Here is a 19368-nt window from a genome sequence, read left to right as displayed (position 1 = left end):
GTGATTTTGTTTGTGTGTGTGTTTTTCAAGACAGGGTTCTCTGTGTAGCTTTGACTGTCCTGAAACGTACTCTGTAGAACAGGCAGGCCTTGAACTCATAGAGATCTACTCCCTCTGCCTCCCAAATGCTAGGACTCAAGGTGTCCATCACCATTGTCCGGCATAAGTGATTTTAAGTAATAGTCAAGGCAATTTCAGAGGTGATGGGGAAGATAAAGGATGACAATGATGGTAGCTGTGGTGGAGTACTCTAAAGAATTAAAAAAAAAAAAAAAACTTATTTTGCCAGTGCTATGTACTTACAAGAAATGGTTTGGAATTCAAACCCATATAATGTAAAACCCAAACTGTCATCTTAACTGCCTCTGTATTGAGTGAGGTTGAATTAGAAAGATGGGAATTTTGTGAACTTAGTAAGGCAACTGGCAAGATGAGGAACTGATCACATGGTATTATTACAGCTACACAAATGTGCATTTGTACTGGAGAGAAACATACTTGAGAAACTTTTGCAATACTTTTAAGGTGATTCTTTTTTTACATGCTCAGCCAAGAGCAAGAGTTTGGCCTTTCTTTTATGCAAATATCAAAGTTATAACCCAAGGAACATTCAGTTGGAGACTTTACTATAAGTACCCTAGCTACGTGCATTCCTAAACATCACAGATGGGCAAAGAGAGAGCCAAGATTGGCAAAGATGATACATCCCAGAGCAGGCATGGAGCTGTCGATGAATGTTCAACAAATGTTAGAGGGCCTTGCATTCAAGAAGATTATTCCGCCCTTCTGGGAGTATAAGTAGAGCTCGGAGTCACCTACTGAGCTTCCAGAGAACACAAGATAGAAACTCAAAGATTTACATGAAAAACAGAAAACACTGTTCCAGAAGTAGACACAGCAAGAAACTGCTCATCAGAGTTTGCAGTGAGGTCATCTAGATGCAGAAGAATACAGAAGTATGTATCTACACAATTAGCTCAAAGTCTATTTATACACATTATACAATTGTACACATTTCAAGGCATTCCATGACAGATGTCCATAAGCTTCAGCCAGCCACTGGGTGCATCCAGAACACCTTGGGGCTTACAAATGTCTGTCAATAAAAAGAACATCTTTCTTAATAGTGAGGCCAGCTCTGGGAACTGCTCTGGACCTTTGCCGATGACAATCCTTCCTCCTCCCAGACACTATAACCTAAGGACTAAACATACAAATAAAATGTCTGCAATTATCAATGTTCAAAAGTCAGAGGCCTTAGAGGATTCTGATTAACTAATGGTAAGCCCTCTGAAAGAAGACTAAACCCGAATACCTATCTAGTCTCCTCAACTAGACAAGGCCTATACTCTAGCACAAATGAGCAATTAATTTTAAACAAAACACTCCTAACACTTTTTAATCTTGTTTTCTTGGATATTTAAATATTTCATGCTAATACTCTTATCCTTAAGTACCAGGGTAGAAAGAGAAAGGAGAACAGGTGTTTGCACCCCATCCCCTCCTCTCTAAGAGAGTGGAACACACTGTAACCTGTGAACAGACAGAGAAGAAAGCAACTGATTCTTCCTCACCCTTATCCAAACTGTGCAAACTGAGTGACCAGAGTTAAATCAAAGTGGAAAATAATCTAAAGGTAATTCATATTTTCTAGAGAATACATTGAAATTCTCTAGCAATTGAATGAGTCTGACATCACCAGACTTAACATTACATTAAATGAACACACACACATTTTCAAAAGGAATAAAAACTAATGACTTCCCTTCACCAAGCTTCCCTCAATAGTTTTCTTTGATTTATAATAACTCTAGATTATGAATACAGTCAGAGACATAAATAACAAAGACAAACACAAATGGGTCAATTGATTAGGATTAGGATTTATGCGAGCAGCCTAGTTTATGATATTATCTATCTGGATAATGTCTGTAAAAATGATAAAATGTATTCTAACTCAAAACACAAAGTGTGTTTCATGAATTGGAAATAAATCAGATCTACTCAGACCTGTTCTGGAAGATGAAGAGGGACTGATACAGTTGAAGATCCTGTATCTTTAAGCCTTCAGAGAGAGCAGAGCAGGATTTTACAACAGACAAATGGCCTATGCTTCAGTACTTCAGGAGTTAAGCTTGCAATGTTAAAGTAAGTTGAACAATAATTACATCTCAGTGATGACTGATTTTATTAGCATCTTGGGAATATTTACCATGCTCTGTTACCAAAATACAGCACTGTTATCTAAGATAAAGTATGCACTTCTGAAATATTTTTTAAGAAATCTTTAAGTTTCCCACGAGGTTCTTACAAAGGTCAGTTTAAAAACAAAAAACAAAACAAAACAAAAAAAGATATATCAATGTTTGCTGGTGTTTTGTTTCTAGTCCTTTTTTAAGAACAACTATTACTATCCCCCAAAAGGAAAAAAAGAGTCATAGGAAAAAAAGAAAGGAAGGAAGGAAGGAAGGAGAAGGAAGGAAGGAAGGAAGAAAGAAAGAAAGAAAGAAAGAAAGAAAGAAAGAAAGAAAGAAAGAAAGAAAGAAAGAAAGAAAGAAAGAAAGAAAGAAAGAAAGGAAAAAGAGGAGGAGCCTAAGGAGGAAGGGCAGAGAAAAGGGGGAGGAGGAGGTATTGGCTTCTTTCTGGAAGGTCTCCAAGATGATGAGGGGGGGTAGTATCTCAGTGTTTCAAGTTTGCAAATTGATTAGCTACAACAGTGAGGAGCTAAAAGGAAAACATACAAAGCGAAGAAAACAGGTTTAACTGTTTGGATCTTTCAATTGAAACCTTTAATTTCACCTGCTCTGTTGGGAAACTGATCTATTAGTAAAAGGATCTAAAGTATGGTGCAAACCAGACCATGAGAGAAATGTGAAATATTGTGGTGACCAGGCACAAAATCATAGATTATAAGTCTTGAAGCACATGTTAATTATCCTAACCTTTTCTATGTTTTGATTATTTCCTTAAAGATAAATCTCGCTACCAAAAAATGAGTGAATGAATGAATGAATTTAATAAATGAAAAAATTTTAATAATCCACAAGTAAGGGTCCATTACTGGAAGAGACTTATAACTAGTGATTTTAAAACATTATGAATTATCACAAAAATCAATTTTCTAAAAAATAATTTAGCCCACTTAACAATATGAACTGGGTTTTTCCCTGCTTTGGCTATTTTAAACTCAGGAGTATATGTACATTAAAATAGTTTATAACTATATAAGCCTAGTTATAGGTAGCTCCATTTAATTGATAACTCAAGCTTTTATTATATTATTAATATTTTTAAGGTAGCATAGCTGAAATACAGTGTGTAAAGAAACATTCTGAATCAGTTTTTGGTTTTCACTTTTGGCTCTGCTGAGGATCACACCCAGGACTTCAAGCAATGACAGAACCATGTGGCTACATCCAAAGCCTTGTTCTTTAAGACAGGGACTCATCTCATGGCACAGTCAGACCTTGAGCTCATGCCTGTCAAGTCTTTGCCTCATCAGTGCTCAGTGGATGCATGTGTCCCCAAGTCTGTATACCTACCCCCATTGCTCTTTCATATTTCATGGTGAGAATTCTGGTGGTACAAAAGTAAACAAAGACAATTTGTTCTTTAAAGTTACATGTTTAACAAAATACCATAGGAATGTATAATCACACAAAAACACAAGCAAGGATTTTTTTTTACTAAGGTTTAATTTTAACTAATAAATTTTAAGTAATGAGTATAATACCAATCCAAGTCTTTACTAAGTTTCAATGCATGACCATTCTTGTAACTCAATTTTTTTCACCATGGTTTATTTTCAGCCTATTTTTTATTTTTCTCCTTAAACATTCTTCTCTTGTATCCTTTTTCTTCAATTTTTTTTTTTTTTTTTTTTTTTTTGTGAGTCACATACAGTTTGGCTAAAGGGCCATCCTAGTACAGTAATGTTTCAACTTGCAAGGAAGGACTCCCTTGTTGAGCTGGTAGAACTCCACCAGCTGGATGAGATCTGTGAATCTTGTGTGTCCATCATCCAGGGTGTGGAACAACTCACCATCATCTTCCACCTTCAATAGGACAAGCAACAAGCCAGTGAAAGGAACAGCAATGAGCAAACAAGCAAATATTTTAAAACCAAAACAAAGGAGGGGATAAACTGCCCAGAACTGCAAATATAGTTCTCTGCATACTCTGTTTTCATAAGCCTAAATCAACAAGTCTATAAAACTAAGGACAATGAAAATAGCCCCATGGCCACTTTGCCTGGTAATATTTCTTGCATTTAAAAGGAGCTATCTATTCTTTTATTAAGCACTCTAGTTCTTTCTCTCCTAATTCTCCCAGTGTTCATCATATTTAGGATAGCACAACAATTGCCTATCAGCAGTGAAGATTCTGTAGTCTTTACTAAGCATAAAACATCTGTTTTCATTTAGAGTTTTTGCAGTTTTTTAATTGATTTTTATTGAGCTCTACATTTTTCTCTGCTCCCCTCCCTGCCTCCCCCCTCCCCTTCAACCCTCTGCCAAGGTCCCCATGCTCCCAATTTACTCAGGAGATCTTGTCTTTTTCTACTACCCATTGTAGATTATATCTATGTATGTCTCTCTTAGGGTACTCATTGTTGTCTAGGCTCTCTGGGATTGTGATTTGATTTGTGGACCGGTTTTTAGTCATGCTTTTGGGCACAAATCTCTTCATATTTGCTGGGGTTGCTGATCACATAATAAAAAATAATCAAAGAAGCAGGGAGGACACTTTAGGCAACTACTGGAAAAATTCAGAAAGAGGAGACTCGGGAGGAACCACCAGCATTCTGGCAAGCTAAGAAATACCTTTGTGAGGATGAATTACATCTCTGCTGCTCTGTGGGCTCCCAGTGTGTACACCACACACATGCACACATATGTATATGCATCAGCAACACAAGAGGAACACCAAAGCAGGCTATAACAAAGGATTTTCTTAATGTTCTAAGAATAATTTGTATATTCACTAGTTATACACCTTTGGTTTCGTCACGGTTAAAAAGAAGTTAACATGAAAAAAAAGTATATATATTTGAGAGGAGGAAGGAGGCAGGGGCTTTCAAGCACTGTTTTGTAAAATAATCTGTTAGTGACCTTCAGAAGAAGGACTTTTTAGTGGCCTTTAACAATGCGTGGCATGAGGGTTACACAGTATTGCTAAATCACATTTTGTGGAACAGAGGGAAATTTAATTTTTACAATTCCTGTATTTCTTATATTAATTCAGGCTCATAAAACCATTTCTGCCAAACTTAACTCTAGTCAAAGCACAAGCTCCCAAATTATATTTGCTAAAAGGAACAAAAGACAACCAAAGTTTCCCAAAGCGTATGCATTAAGAACATCTCCAATACATGCATCTGTGCATCTCCAATGGATTGCAGGACATGCAACTGTGACTACAGTTACTTACGGGTATGATTTGAAAGTGTTTTATCTTTTGTCCATGACTCATTGACAGTACAAAAGTTCTGGGGTTACTCTGACTGTCCCGTACCAAGAAAACTCTAAAGAGAGAGAAGGAATTTCACTGTGTCTTTCTTCACACTCAGATTTCATAAAAACACATCGTGTTCAAATGCAGGAAAGCATACATATAAATGGGAGATTCGGGACCTCCTTTACTGGTTGACCAACGAGAAAGACCATGCAACTTGGAAAACAAGAGTGCTAAACTATACTAATGGAGTATAGTAGGGTAGATACACAACCCTTTGGCAGGTTGCATGATTGTGACTGTCAATGTAACTCTAAAGTGGCATCAGTAACTACTATGATGCCCTATTCTCACTGGGAACCTAGGTACTTCCACACAGCTATCCATCACAAAGGATGGACATTGCTATTTTAACTGATGGGTACTGACAAGCCCCTGAAAGGAGGTAATTATTTGGAATCAAATAGTTTTTTTTACCCTTCTCCTGCAGTGGCCCTCCTGTTTCTACCAGCACACACACAAGTACTAAGTAATGAATTTACTCCAACAAATTAATCTCGGAATTGTTTGCGAAATGTTTAGGTAAAGATGTTTTAAGTAAAAGAAACACCAAACAACTTGCACTTTAACCTTGAAGAGGCCAGCATAAAACCTTTATAATGTCAGGCTAGACAGGCAAGATGTGGCCTAATAGCCTAAGGAAAAAAGACTGCCAGGCAGGGATTCGTATTTCCTGGCAGCGCTGTGCAAATCTAGTTTTGTATTAATTATTGGGAGGCACCCTGTGTAAATGTCCCTACGCTGACTCCAATACTAATCTCACTGTGCTTGGGCCAAGCGGCAGCCAATGTCTGAGGAAAGCATCCATTTCCTGTGTACTGTGTGAGACTCAGAAATTACATCACTGGGGGACTGGGCAGAGGGCATTTCAGTGGTAAAGTCAGCTGTTATTCTCTTCCCCAAGAAGATCAGCACTACCACCTAGTGGTGTACTTGGCAGAGCCACATCTTTCCAAATAGAAAAAGGAAAAAAAGGTTAAAGAAACATATTCAATATTATTCTTTATTCAATTATACCATTTAATTTACAAAGATTGGATTCAAAAATTAATGGAATTGTAATATTCTAGAACACTTAGGTAAGTGCTTATCATTTTTTTTTCTTGGTCTCTTCTCTGTATAACTCGGTAGCTCATCACATTTATAACCCCAGGGACTATGCTAGAACATATAGAAACATAGTCATATCTCTTCTTAGAATCTAAGATGTGCACCTGTGCATCTTTATCTAAATGCCAGGATCCAAAACTAAATATTGTCAACATCCTGAGCCAACTTTTGCAGACAAAAGATCCATCACCACTTGCTTAAATGGATGCTGTTTTCTTTCCTCTTCAAACACAAACCCCACCTTCCAATTTGCTGTGCATTTGAGAAAGAAATATGGCTAAAATTATACTAAGTGAATGAAATATACTAAGTGAAACATAAAATCCTTATTATAAATGTTGGATAATTCATTTAGCTTCTTCTTTTATACTCATTAAAAATAATAAGGGTTATCGCCAAAAAGCAATTTTATAGGCACATACTATTTTAGAGAAATGGCAATAAAGACATAAAAAGAACAAAAAATGGGGAAAGAATTCAAAACATATATGAAAAAGTTTAATTAATATATTTTGCAACATATCAAGATACCTGATTTATGAAAACATCATGCTATAAAATATATTTTAGATTATATCTATTACATTTACAAAACAAAATGTTGACACGTCAAGAGATTTAGATGCCACCATTCATCCACTAATATTTAAGATGATAGCATTCACAAAAAATGAATATTAATGCTAATTGGTCAAGGATAAATTATTTACACACAAACATTAAACACTGCTATAACAGAGTGACAACCATACTTATGGAACAAAAGGGCCTCTCATTTGTGATGAGTCAAAATTAAAATTTCTTAGTAGGTGCCAAGTTATCATTATTCATAAAGGGAAAATATCCAAACATTATCTCTCAAACTGCAAATATCAAACTTACCCGTCCACAGGCCCCTGCCGGATAATCAGTTGCTGAGCTTCGTCTCGAGAAATTCTGTGATGAAACCATGGCTGGGACCGATGGATAGCTGAAGGAAGACAAAGGTTTGTCTGAAATGACCATGATCTCATTACACGCACTGCCCATCCTGTCCCATGTGACTGAATCTGAAGGACCATCCATCTAGTTTTCCCTCCACTGGCTGACAAACACCGAGAGGAGACATACCCATGTTCACAGCAGAGGTCTGCGAGGGGGCGGTGGGGCTGCCGTGATTCCCCAGGCGTAAACATCCTTTCTTCTGAGCATAAAAAGAAACGAAAATAAAATCTCAACTTCTAATCTTCTAAAATGACTCAAATCATAAACATTTGAGAACAATGAAGCGAGCAGTACCCTCCAAGCGAGCCCTTCCTCAACAGCAACGGAAAGCGCTTCCGTAGGGTTGTCTATGACTCTGCTCTTCTGACCTGAGAAGTCCATTGCTACTAGGGAGTTCTCCGATATGCTTCTCTGAAAGATTCAAACAATAGAACAAAAACTTTTGAGCTATCAATATATACCTTACCAACTAACCTTCAGTGTTTTCCTGTCCATATGTGTCCACTCGGTCAGGGACACTGCAAGGGTCACGGTCAGCAGGGAAATGATCCATGCCAGATGCAGATTCCACGTGGCTTTAGCAGGCACTGGGTCAAAACTTCCAGAGTCTGACCTCACAGTTTATTTCCCTTACACATTTAAGCACAGCAATTCTTTGAAGAGAGGTTTCCATGTGACAATTATCTCAACAAAGCTTTAGGCATAGTTATATAGGAACTCCCTTGCAAAGTAGCAAAGCACCTGTGACCTTTACAATGAGCATCCATTCTATTGACTGAGAGGCAGTGCTCAGGGCAAGGGCCTAGGGAGGAGGGATTTAACAAGCATTAGGATAGATTCCATTAGTAGATGAACTTTATCTACTAATAAAGTTCATGGGACCTTCTTCATAAGGATGGGTTTTATTCACTGGGAGACTAAACTCAGGATGAGGGCCTAAACAATGTTCAGTATGTTGGGGGATTCCAGAAGGCTTGCTCCATAGAATAGCAAATGATCACCAGATTGTTAGACAACGTCCACTCCAGTCTTCTAGGTGATCAGACAGCAGTCATTTTCTTCCTTTGAAGAAAAAAGACCTGCGTATTTAACAATTCTTGATTTTCCAAAGCTTTCTTTAGACTGTGCCTCCTACAGGATTCTGAATGTGGTTAATCAGAAATTTAAAAGTTAAATTGTGTATAAGGTAAGATGGTGGTCTAATATTCATCAATCCAGTGAGCTATTGGGTAATTGTCAAGATAACTAAGTGAATGCTGAATGGATGGATTTAGAAAAACTTTGAAATAAACTAGCTCTTCATCTTTCCAGGAAGATGGCAAAATACCTATTGAGCGAAGCATAACTATTATGCTAAAATGATCCATTAGTTCATCCTTTTAAGATTTTTGTCAATTAGCGTTTAAGTGTCAAATTCAACTACTTATGAAATAGCCTTTTATTTTGTGTGTTTTTTTCTTCATATATGTCTGCACATGTAGTGCCCAGGGAAGCCAAAAGAGGAGATTGAATTCCACAGAACTAGAGTTATAGAAGATTTATCCATGTGGGTGCTGAGAATCAAACCCAGGTCCAGCAATCAGTGCTCTTAGCTCCTGAGCTATCTCTCCAGCCTGGACTCACTCTTTATAAAACATGTATCTATAAAAGGTATACTTTAAGTTGGCAAACATCTACTTAGAATTAGTATTCATGTTTTTATTATTAATTTTTGATGTACATATTCTTTAAAAATGAATTTAGTTATCCAAATATAATAGTACATAGATTGTATAAAAGTACCTTTGAAATAGACACAATTTTAAGGTTTCTAAGAATTCTAGGGAATAGTGATTTATAGTCCCCAAAACCCAAAGAATACCATGTCAGGAATTTGAAAATCCTGAGAAACTTGCTTTTTTCATTGTTTGTTATAATTCTAAAATGTATCATAGTTGCTGAATAAAAATACTCGTGTTTTATGGAGGAACAAACTTGAACACCTATTTTGAAAATTTCTGGCACCAACTCAAATTTAATTTAGGAAGCAAAATTTTGTGGGATAATAATTCAGACATTTCCATAATATTCAAATGTCTGTGTTCAATGCATCATCTGTCTCCTTCTTTTGGGGAGACCCATGGAAAAACGGAAACTACACACATGAGCCTGAACCACAGACAGTGTCACAAAATGAAGACTGCTTTAAATAAGTGAGAAGGCCATCGATTTTTATTTGGTTGTTTATTTTGTTATGATGCTTATTCTTTTGTTTTCCATTCTCTGAAAATAAAACAACCAATGCCCGGACCTAGTTTCCTTTAGGGTGTTATTTTTGACAATAAATCTCTTAAAAAGTTTATCACCCCACAAAGTCAAGAATCCCGAAAACAGAATTTTCGAAGTCTCTAGTTAAGAGTCTTGTTGTTTTCGTAAGCCAGAGAAATAACATAAGACTTTCCCAAAGAAAACAGCATGAAAGAAAGACACTTATTATTAACATCCACTAATTATTTTAAAAATGAACCCAGAGTGTAGTGATGGTGGTGAAGTCAAGCCACGCCACATGTGGGAACCTTCGGAGAGTGCCATTTCTTACCTCCCCGAGGATTCAGTCAACAACCCATGGTCACATGTGGACTTCACACAAAATTTTATCCACAAGGAAGCATTTAGGGCTCCTTTATCACTGCATCACAGACCCCTACTTATTAGAATCTGCTATTTTCTCTTCAAAACATGAGAGAAGTTGCAGCCTTATTACGGCTCACCTCTCTTCCTGAGACCCGCATGCAATCCCCCGTCTGTTGCGGGGAGTTTTTATTACTGAGAGCTGCTCTTTCCGGCAGATGCTGTCTCTGTAATCTCTATTTGCTGTCACACTTTAGTTTGCCCTTCTCACCCCGTGATCTTCTGTGCCGGGCTGTGGACCAGTCGGATATGCCTTTGCTTTGCCGACCTTAATGAAAATCATCCACCTGCCCCAACACAGAGTAACTGGCCTCGATCCTAATGATAGCTTGATCCCTATAATATCTCTACCTCCACATGCCATGATGGTTCTGCACTCTCGAGTGCCTGATAACATAAAAATTATGTTAGGAAAGAGACATAAACACAATCAGTTGCTCTGTGTTTCTCTTCTTCTTCTTTTCTTCCCCACAAATGGCAGACAAGGATGTAAAATAAGATCCCATGTTCATAATTACCTGGCAAATGTAAGGAGACTGCATGACAAGCAAAGAACATTTTTATTCGCTATGGTAACTACACTGTGGGAAAGCAGTAATACAGCAAATGTTTTCTACTGAATGGCAGGTGGTGGATGAAAAATTAATAGTTTACCTTTAGTGGACAAAGAAATAGAAAGGAAGCTGAGTTTGACAGCTTGGAAAGGTCATTTTCAGCTCGATTTTCTTCACATAGGAAAGCAATGCTGATAACGTTCAGAACTGGTTGGATTTCTCAATTATATGCCTCCTTTTCTCCCCCATTCTTCTTGGGAGATGGATGAGACATTCCCCAAGAAACAGTCCATGATTGTAACAGCCTTTGCCTTCTTTCCAAACAAGAAAGGGCCTGGGACTAGGTTGGGTTTTCCAACCCACGCTGAAATCTGATCCATCCACTATTAGTGCCCTTGGCACAACATGTCTATTTATGAGTTTAGCTACCAGGCACACCATCCCATTCGAAGGAGCTGAATAAATCCACAGCCCCTCATTACAAAAAGGGCACAGAATTTCTCCTATATTGTCACCTCATCTCATCCCTACAGAGTCACAGGACAGTAGAGACACGTTGTCCTCAGAGACTATTCCATAACCCCTTTATCTTTGCACGATAAGAAACCAGAGACTAGCCAAAGTCATGTAGACAGTTTCTGGTAAAAGGCGTAACTGACATGCTGTGTCTTGTCTACGGTTCTTTTATTGACACAAATAGGAGGCATAGGAAAGAACTTGAGTTTAGAATATATAGGTTAGGTCAAAAGTGGAGAACAGAAGGAACTCTGGTCGATTTCCCCTGTCTCTCCGTTCCAGCTAGGACCCTATCAACAGGCCCTTCTTTCACAAGTAAGGGCTTTGCCCTGTGAAAAACCAGGTGTATCCAGCCTCCTGAAATGACTGCAGCTGATTCCCATCTCAAAGTCAATGAAGGGTTGCTGTATGCAGTTATGGTGGTCAGTATGGTGTATGAACTGCTTTCATCATTTCTCTTCTCAAAGTGTATATGTTGAAAAAATTATAGAATATGCCTTTAAATGTGTAACTGGGTTTCCTGTCTTTTATATGTGACAGCCTATTAAGTAGTCCCTGAATGAGAAGCAGCTAACGTAGGTGACAGGGTGTGGCTTCTATTAAGGCTCTAATTCTTCCATAATAACCTAGAAAAGTGGGATCCTGCACAGACGCCAGGATAAGCAAAACGTCTCCCACTGCTTCCAAGTCTCTAGCACATAAATTATGAACTACATAGATAAAAGTCATAAACACTGCCCTTTCCGATAATCACCCCCACCCCAAAGACAGGTCTCTCCCATACACGCACTTAAACCGCTTCTCCTCTTCAGTCCCCAGACCCAGCAAGAGTCACAATGGAGTTTGTCTTTCTATACATAGTAATCAAGTTACACTATAACTGAAATCTCTCTCTCTCTCTCTCTCTCTCTCTCTCTCTCTCTCACACACACACACACACACACACACACACACACACACACACCTTGACTGCCAGCATTTCCCATATTAAACAGTTTCTAAAGGTAAGAGTGATCCCATGCTTGGATGCTAATGACAGAGATGGGCATGGAAAGGAGTTTGATTATAATATTTTCCTATGATTAAAAGGCCATTAAGCAATAATTGCTTCCAAATGCTTAGATGCTGTTAACAAATTCATCGTAATAACTTCAGACTCTAAAAGAAATTTGGAGAGATTTAGAAGATTAAGATAATAAAATTCAATGTTTTTTATATGCGAGGGATTGAAAGATAAAAGTAAGCCGGCAAAGTATAAAAACACCCACCTTAAAGAGATTGTTTTTATAAGATTCATTATCTTCCTTAGTTCCTTATTTTAAGACTTATAAGGGTATGTTTCAAAAATGAAAAGTTATTTTTCGACCACTTAAAGGAACATAACTACAAAATTGGAGGGCCTTTTCTCTGCAGTTCTATCAGACTCCGTAGCCACCATCATTTCATGCCTGATTCCTAGTGCAGGACATTGCATCTGCTAGCTGAGCAGTGAGACACACGGACCTTCCTTGGTCACGGCCATGAAGAATGTATGTTAACCTCAGTGGAGACGCATATTTCAGAAATGCACATTAACTAATTTGTAACGCAGGCACATACACCTGAATTTTGAATGCACTCAAATACCAAGGAGTACAGCAAAAAGAACAGAACAGAAACTTTACATTCAGAAATAAATGTTTTGTGTTAATGGGTAGGGAATTAAAATTAAGTTCTGAGAAAGTACAAGATGTGTATCTGCAAATGAACATCAAGGTGAAGCTGGGGAAGCAGTTCTGTGCAAATGTCATAGATGACCTAGATTTCTACTAGATTCCAGTTTTGTGGTTTCCTGGAAAGCAGATGACTTTTTAATAGCCTAGAACATAAAACATATTATTATTAAAATATCAGGATGAAGATGAGCTTGAGTATTCATAATGTACCTTCAAATTTTTTAATAACAGTATGTTATTTGGCTATAACAATACTAAATTAATATTGAAAGACATCAATAAATCTAAAACTCAAATCAATGGTTATTGAGGCATAAATCCACATAGCCAAGAAAAATATTCTATAAATTATCTTATTATGATCTTATCTCAGATGTCATAGTGACCCTGAATGCCTCACATAATCCTTTCCATTGTTTTTACTTTAACAATAAAATTATTGGCTTTCATTGAACGCTTCTTATATATTCTGTGTTTTTTATTACAGAGACTGAAGATAGATAGATAGATAGATAGATAGATGATAGATAGATAGATAGATAGATAGATAGATAGATAGATAGATAGATGATAGACTTCTTTGTAACATTACATAAAAATGTTGCAAGAGAACTACTTTATTTGAGACCAAAAGTTAAAATGTAAACATTATATGTTTAGTGTAATGAAGTACTAGATGATATAATTATAAAGTCAAGATTTGAAACCTTGGTCCTTACCATGGGTGGTATGCTCTGAGAACTGCAGCCACTTCTACCTTGGTATGGGTGCATGTAATTCTGGTACAGCTGCATGCCATACTGCAGAACAGACACATAAGAAAACATGCTCTCAGGATATCAACTGACTGACTGTCAACAACACATTCATAACTATACATTATCAATACACATTTTCTTTTTTTTACAATTTTTATGTGTGCTCCTCTGATACAATACATCCTGAATGCAGTTTTCCATCCCACCATTCCTCCCAGATCCCCACCACCTCCCCTCTCCCCCAGATCCACTCCATTTCCATTTCCCCTCAGAGAGGTGGGGGATAGGGAGGAGGGGAGGAGAGAGAGAGGGAGACAGAGAGAGAGAGAGAGCCTTCCAGAGATATCAACTAAACATACTTAACAAGTTACAGTAAGATTAGGCACAAACCCTCATATTAAGACTGAATAAGGCAACCTAATAGGAGGAAAAAAGTCCCAAGAGCACACAAAACAGTAGAGACACCCTCATGGTACTGTTAGGAGTTGCCCAAAAATACCAAGAGAACAACAATAACATATGTGTAGGGGACCTACCACAGACCCAGGGAGGCTCTGTGATTGCCACTTCAGTCTCTGTGAGTCCCATGAGCCCTAATTCTTCAGGCTATGTTCTCCAAATATCCTCCACCCCCCTGGTTCCCACAATTCTTTCCCCCCTTCTTCTGTGGGGTTCACTCTTCCATTGCCGGTGAGGACAAAAACTTGTTCAGCCACTATGGAAATTAATATGGTGGTTCATCAGAAAATTGGGAATCGTTCTACCTCAAGACCCAGTTATGACACTATTGGGCATATACCCATCGAACAGTTGATCCTACCACAGGGACGCTTGCTTAGGTACCTTCAAAGTGGCTTTATTCATAACAGTCAGAAACTGGAAACAACCCAAATGCCCCCCTCATATGGAGAATGAATAAAAAAAAATGTGGTACATTTACACAACGGAGTGTTACTCGGCTGTTTAAAAAAAAAATGACATCATAAATTTTGGGGGAAATGGATGGAATTAGAAAAAAATCATCCAGAGTAAGGTATCACAGATTCAGAAAGACACCGTTGTTATGTGCTTACTTATAAGTGGATATTAACTGTTAACCAAAAGATAATCAAGCTAAAATCCACAGACCCAGAATGGCTAGGTAACAAGGAGAGCTCATTGAACAATTTTCATATGTTGAACCATTGCTGCATCTCTGAGATGAAGCCAACTTGATCATGGTGAATGATTTTTCTGATGTGTTCTTGGAAAAATAAAAACCACATGATCATCTCATTAGATGCTGAAAAGCCTTTGACAAAATACAATATCCCTTTATGATAAAAGTCTTGGAGAGAGCAGGGATACAATGAACATACCTAAACATAATAAAGGCAATATACAGCAAGCCAACAGCCAACATCAAGCTAAATAGAGAGAAACTCCCAGCAATCCCACTGAAATCAGGAACAAGACAAGGTTGTCTACTCTCTCCATATCTATTCAATATAGTTCTTGAGGTCCCAGCTAGAGCAATAAGACACCAAAAGGAGATCAAGGGGATACAAACTGGAAAAAAAGAAGTCAAACTCTCACTGTTTGCTGATGATATGATAGTTTATATAAGTGACCCCAAAAAATCTACCAAGGAACTTCTACAACTCATAAACACTTTCAATAATGTATCATGATAGAAGATTAACTGAAAAAAAAATCAGTAGCCCTCCTTTACACAGACGATAAATGGGCTGAGAAAGAAATCAAAGAAAAATCGCTCTTCACAATAACCACAAATAGTAACTCTAGCCAAACAAGTGGAAGACCTATATGACAAGAACTTTAAATTTTTGAAGAAAGAAATCAAAGAAGACACCAGAAAATGGAAAGCTCTCCCATGCTCTTGGGTAGGTAGAATTAACATAGTAAAAATGGTAATATTACCAAAAGCAATCTACAGATTCAATGCAATGCCCATCAAAATCCCAGCAAAATTCTTCATAGACCTCAAAAGAACAGTACTCAACTTCATTTGGAAGGGAAAAAAAAAAAAAACAGCATAGCCAAAACAATCTTCTACAATAAAGAAACTTCTGGAGGCATCACAATCCCTGACTTCTACCTGCCACAGAGCTACAGTACTGAAAACAGCCTGGTATTAGCATAAAAACCGACAGGAGGACAAATTGAACCAAATTGAAGACTCAGATATTAATCCACACACCTGCAAACACGTGATTTTAACAAAGAGGTGAAAAAAAGTATATTTAACAAACAGTGCTGGCATAACTAAATATCAACATGTAGAAGAATGAAAATAGATGTAAATCTATCCACCATGTACAAAACTCAAGTCCAAATGGATCAAAGACCTCAACATAAAGCTAACCATATTGAAACTCATAGAAGAGAAAGTGGGAAGTACACTTGAACACATTGGCACAGGAAATCACTTCCTAAATATAACCCCAGTAGCACAGACACTGAGAGAAACAATTAATAAATGGGACCTCCTAAAACTGAAAAGCTGCTGTAAAGCAAAGGACATGGTCAATAAGACAAAATGGCAGCCTAGAGAATGGGAAAAGATCTTCACCAACCCCACACCAGAAAGAGGTTTGATCTCCAAAATATACAAGAACTCAAGAAATTGGTCATCAAAAGAACAAATAATGCAATAAAAAAATGGAGCACAGACTCAAACAGAGATCTCTCAACAGAGGACTCTAAAATGGCTGAAAGACGCTTAAGGAAATGCTCAACATCCTTAGTCATCAGAGAAATGCAAATCAAAACAACTCTGAGATTCCTTACACTGGTAAGAATGGCCAAGATCAAAAACACTGATGACAACTTATGATAGAGAGGATGTGGGGTAAAGGGAACACTCCTCCATTGCTGGTGGGAGTGCAAATTGGTACAACTGCTTTGGATATCAGTATCGTGATTTCTCAGAAAATTAGAAAACAACTTTCCTCAAGACCTAATAATACCACTTTGGGGTATATACCCAAAGGATGCTCAATCATACCACAAGGACATGTGCTCAACTATGCTCATAGCAGCATTTTTTGTCATAGCCAGAACCCAGAAATGACCTAAATGACCCTTGACCGAAGAATGGATAAAGAAGATGCAGTGGTACATTTACACAATGGAGTACTACACAGCAGAAAAAAATGACATCTTGAAATTTGCAGACAAAAGGATGGAGCTTGAAAACATCATATTGAGTGAGATAACTCAGGCCCACAAAGACAATTATCATATGTACTCACTCATAAGTGGTTTTTAAGCACAAAACAAAGAAAACTAGCCTAAAATAACAATCCCAAAGAACCTAGACAACTTAGAGAGACATACATATATCTAATCTACATGGGAAGTAGAAAAAGACAAGATCTCCTGAGTAAATTGGGAGTATGAGGATCATGGGAGAGGGTTGAAGGGGAGGGAAAAGGAAGGGAGGGGAGGAGAGAAAAATGTGTAGTTCAATAAAATCAATTTAAAAAACTTTAAAAAAAAGAAAAAGAAAACAAGGAGGACTCTAGAGTGAACAGATGAATAACATTTTCTTTAATCATTTAAGCAACTAAACGGTGAACTATTAACTTCAGACCCTTAAAAGGATACATTTAAAAAGGAAGCGTTTTCATGTCTACAAAGCTTTTAGTGTAGCTCAAGAGAAAACTCTAAAATTCACATTTCTCCATGGTGCCAAACTGTAGTATAAACATTTTGAGTGGTTGGTACACTGCCTAGTGATAGAGCTGACTTAGAAAATGTGGTATCCTTTTAGGGACAATGTTATTTTTAAGACCTTACATGTCCTAAGAATCAGTGAGAAATTCAGTCCCTCTGATGGGTGAGTTTTGCTTTGCTGATTAAGTAAATTATAAATTTGGTTCCATGTGGATAACATACATGTTATCTTTCCATAAATACTTATCTGCATGTGTGCCTGTGTCTGTCCCCAACCCGGTCCCGGTGTGTGTGTGTGTGTGTGTGTGTGTGTGTGTGTGTGTGTGTGTGAGAGAGAGAGAGAGAGAGAGAGAGAGAGAGAGAGAGAGAGAGAGAGAGAATATGCTTGTGTATGCATGTACATGTGTGTGTTTGTGTAGTCCAGGGATCAACCTTAGTCGTAATTCCTCAGTTCACTTACATCCTCCTCCTCTTTGTCCTCCTCCTTCTCCTCCTGCTTTTTTTTTTTTTTTTTAGAAAAGACCCACATTCTATCCAAGAACTTGCCAGATAGGCAGGACTGGCTTACCAGCAAGCCCCTATGCTTGCCTCTGTTCTCCCAGTGAGCTTACAAATGCACCTTCAAGCCAGCCTTCCTTTCACATGGGTTCTGGGAATCCCATCACTCTAGTGACTCAGGTCCTCCCACTTAAAAAAAAAAAAATGACTCCATCAGGTGGAGTATCTCGCAGGCCATTTTTTCTTTAAGTATTCTTACAATATTTATTTTTACTTCGTGTATCAAAGAAATGGGGAATGAATTAGATTCCTAACAAAGAGTTTCAATTTTCCAACTGTAAATAATGGTAGTGCCTTTACTTTCAGGAAACAGTATTGTGGAGAATTAACTAGAACACTACCGTGGGAAAGTAAGCCAAGATCATATATTCGAGAAACAAGCATAGAAACTGCTGTGAGCAAACCCACTCTGGAGATGTCTGCATAAGAATCTGGAGGACGCCTTATGTTGGAGAAGATGTGGAGTAAGGGGAACACTCCTCTGTTGCTTGTGGGAGTGCAAATTTGTATAGTCACTTTAGAAATCAGTATGGCAGTTTCTCAGAATTTGGAATCAGTCTACCTCAAGACCCAGTGATACCACTCTTGGGCTTATATACCCAAAGGATGCTCAATAATACCATGAAGACACTTGCTCAGCTATGTTCATGGCAACATTATCCATAATAGCTAGAACCTGGAAACAACTTAGATGCCCTTCAATAGAAAAATTGATGAAGAAAATGTGGTATATTTATACAATGGCATACTACTTAACTATAAAAAACAATGACATCATGAAATTTGCAAACAACTAGAAAAAAACATCCTGAGTGAGGTAACCCAGACTCAGAAAGACAAAGAAGGTATGTCCTCACTCATAAGTGGATACCAGATGTAAAGCAAAGGATAACCAGACCACAACCAACCGCTCCAGAGAAGCTAGATAACAATAACAAGGAGGGCTCTGAGAGGGACACATGGATCCCCCTGGGACGGGGAATTAGATGAGATAACCTGGGTAAACTGGGGGTGAGGGGGGCAGTAAAGCAGAAGGGATGGGTCATGAGAACATGAGGAAATGGGATGGTTCAGTTTGGAGGAGAGGAATGAAGTGGGAGGGTAATGAAAGAGATATCTTGATGGAGAGAGCCACTATGGGGGTTAGGGAGAAACCCGGGGCTAGGGAAATTCCTAGGAATCTACAAGGATGACCCCAGCTAAGAATCATAGAAATAGTGAAGAAGGTACCTGAATTGACCTTCCCTTGTAATCAGTTAGGTGAATACCCCAATTGTCATCATAGAGCCTTCATCCCATAATTTATAGAAA

The 19368-nt window shown here is 37.9% G+C and overlaps 1 protein-coding gene across 2 annotated transcripts in view; it reads right to left on the bottom strand.

Moving 5' to 3' along the window:
* Window positions 1-2593: 2593 nt before the first annotated feature.
* Grb14 (growth factor receptor bound protein 14) overlaps window positions 2594-19368 on the bottom strand; it is a 103677-nt gene continuing 86902 nt past the window's right edge. For both annotated transcript variants that reach the window (XM_057755216.1, XM_057755217.1), the window contains 6 exons: window positions 13783-13863; window positions 7903-8019; window positions 7735-7807; window positions 7507-7594; window positions 5431-5524; window positions 2594-4055 (listed from right to left, as the gene is read on the bottom strand). In XM_057755216.1, the coding sequence (XP_057611199.1) occupies window positions 3909-4055; window positions 5431-5524; window positions 7507-7594; window positions 7735-7807; window positions 7903-8019; window positions 13783-13863 (600 nt within the window). In that variant the 3' untranslated portion in view covers window positions 2594-3908. The remainder of the gene's footprint in view (window positions 4056-5430; window positions 5525-7506; window positions 7595-7734; window positions 7808-7902; window positions 8020-13782; window positions 13864-19368) is intronic.

This window comes from Chionomys nivalis, chromosome 22 (assembly GCF_950005125.1).
Source record: "Chionomys nivalis chromosome 22, mChiNiv1.1, whole genome shotgun sequence".
NCBI lineage: Eukaryota > Metazoa > Chordata > Mammalia > Rodentia > Cricetidae > Chionomys > Chionomys nivalis.
The sequence above is the reverse complement of the archived record's forward strand: the minus strand, read 5'-3'. Positions and strand labels throughout refer to the sequence as shown.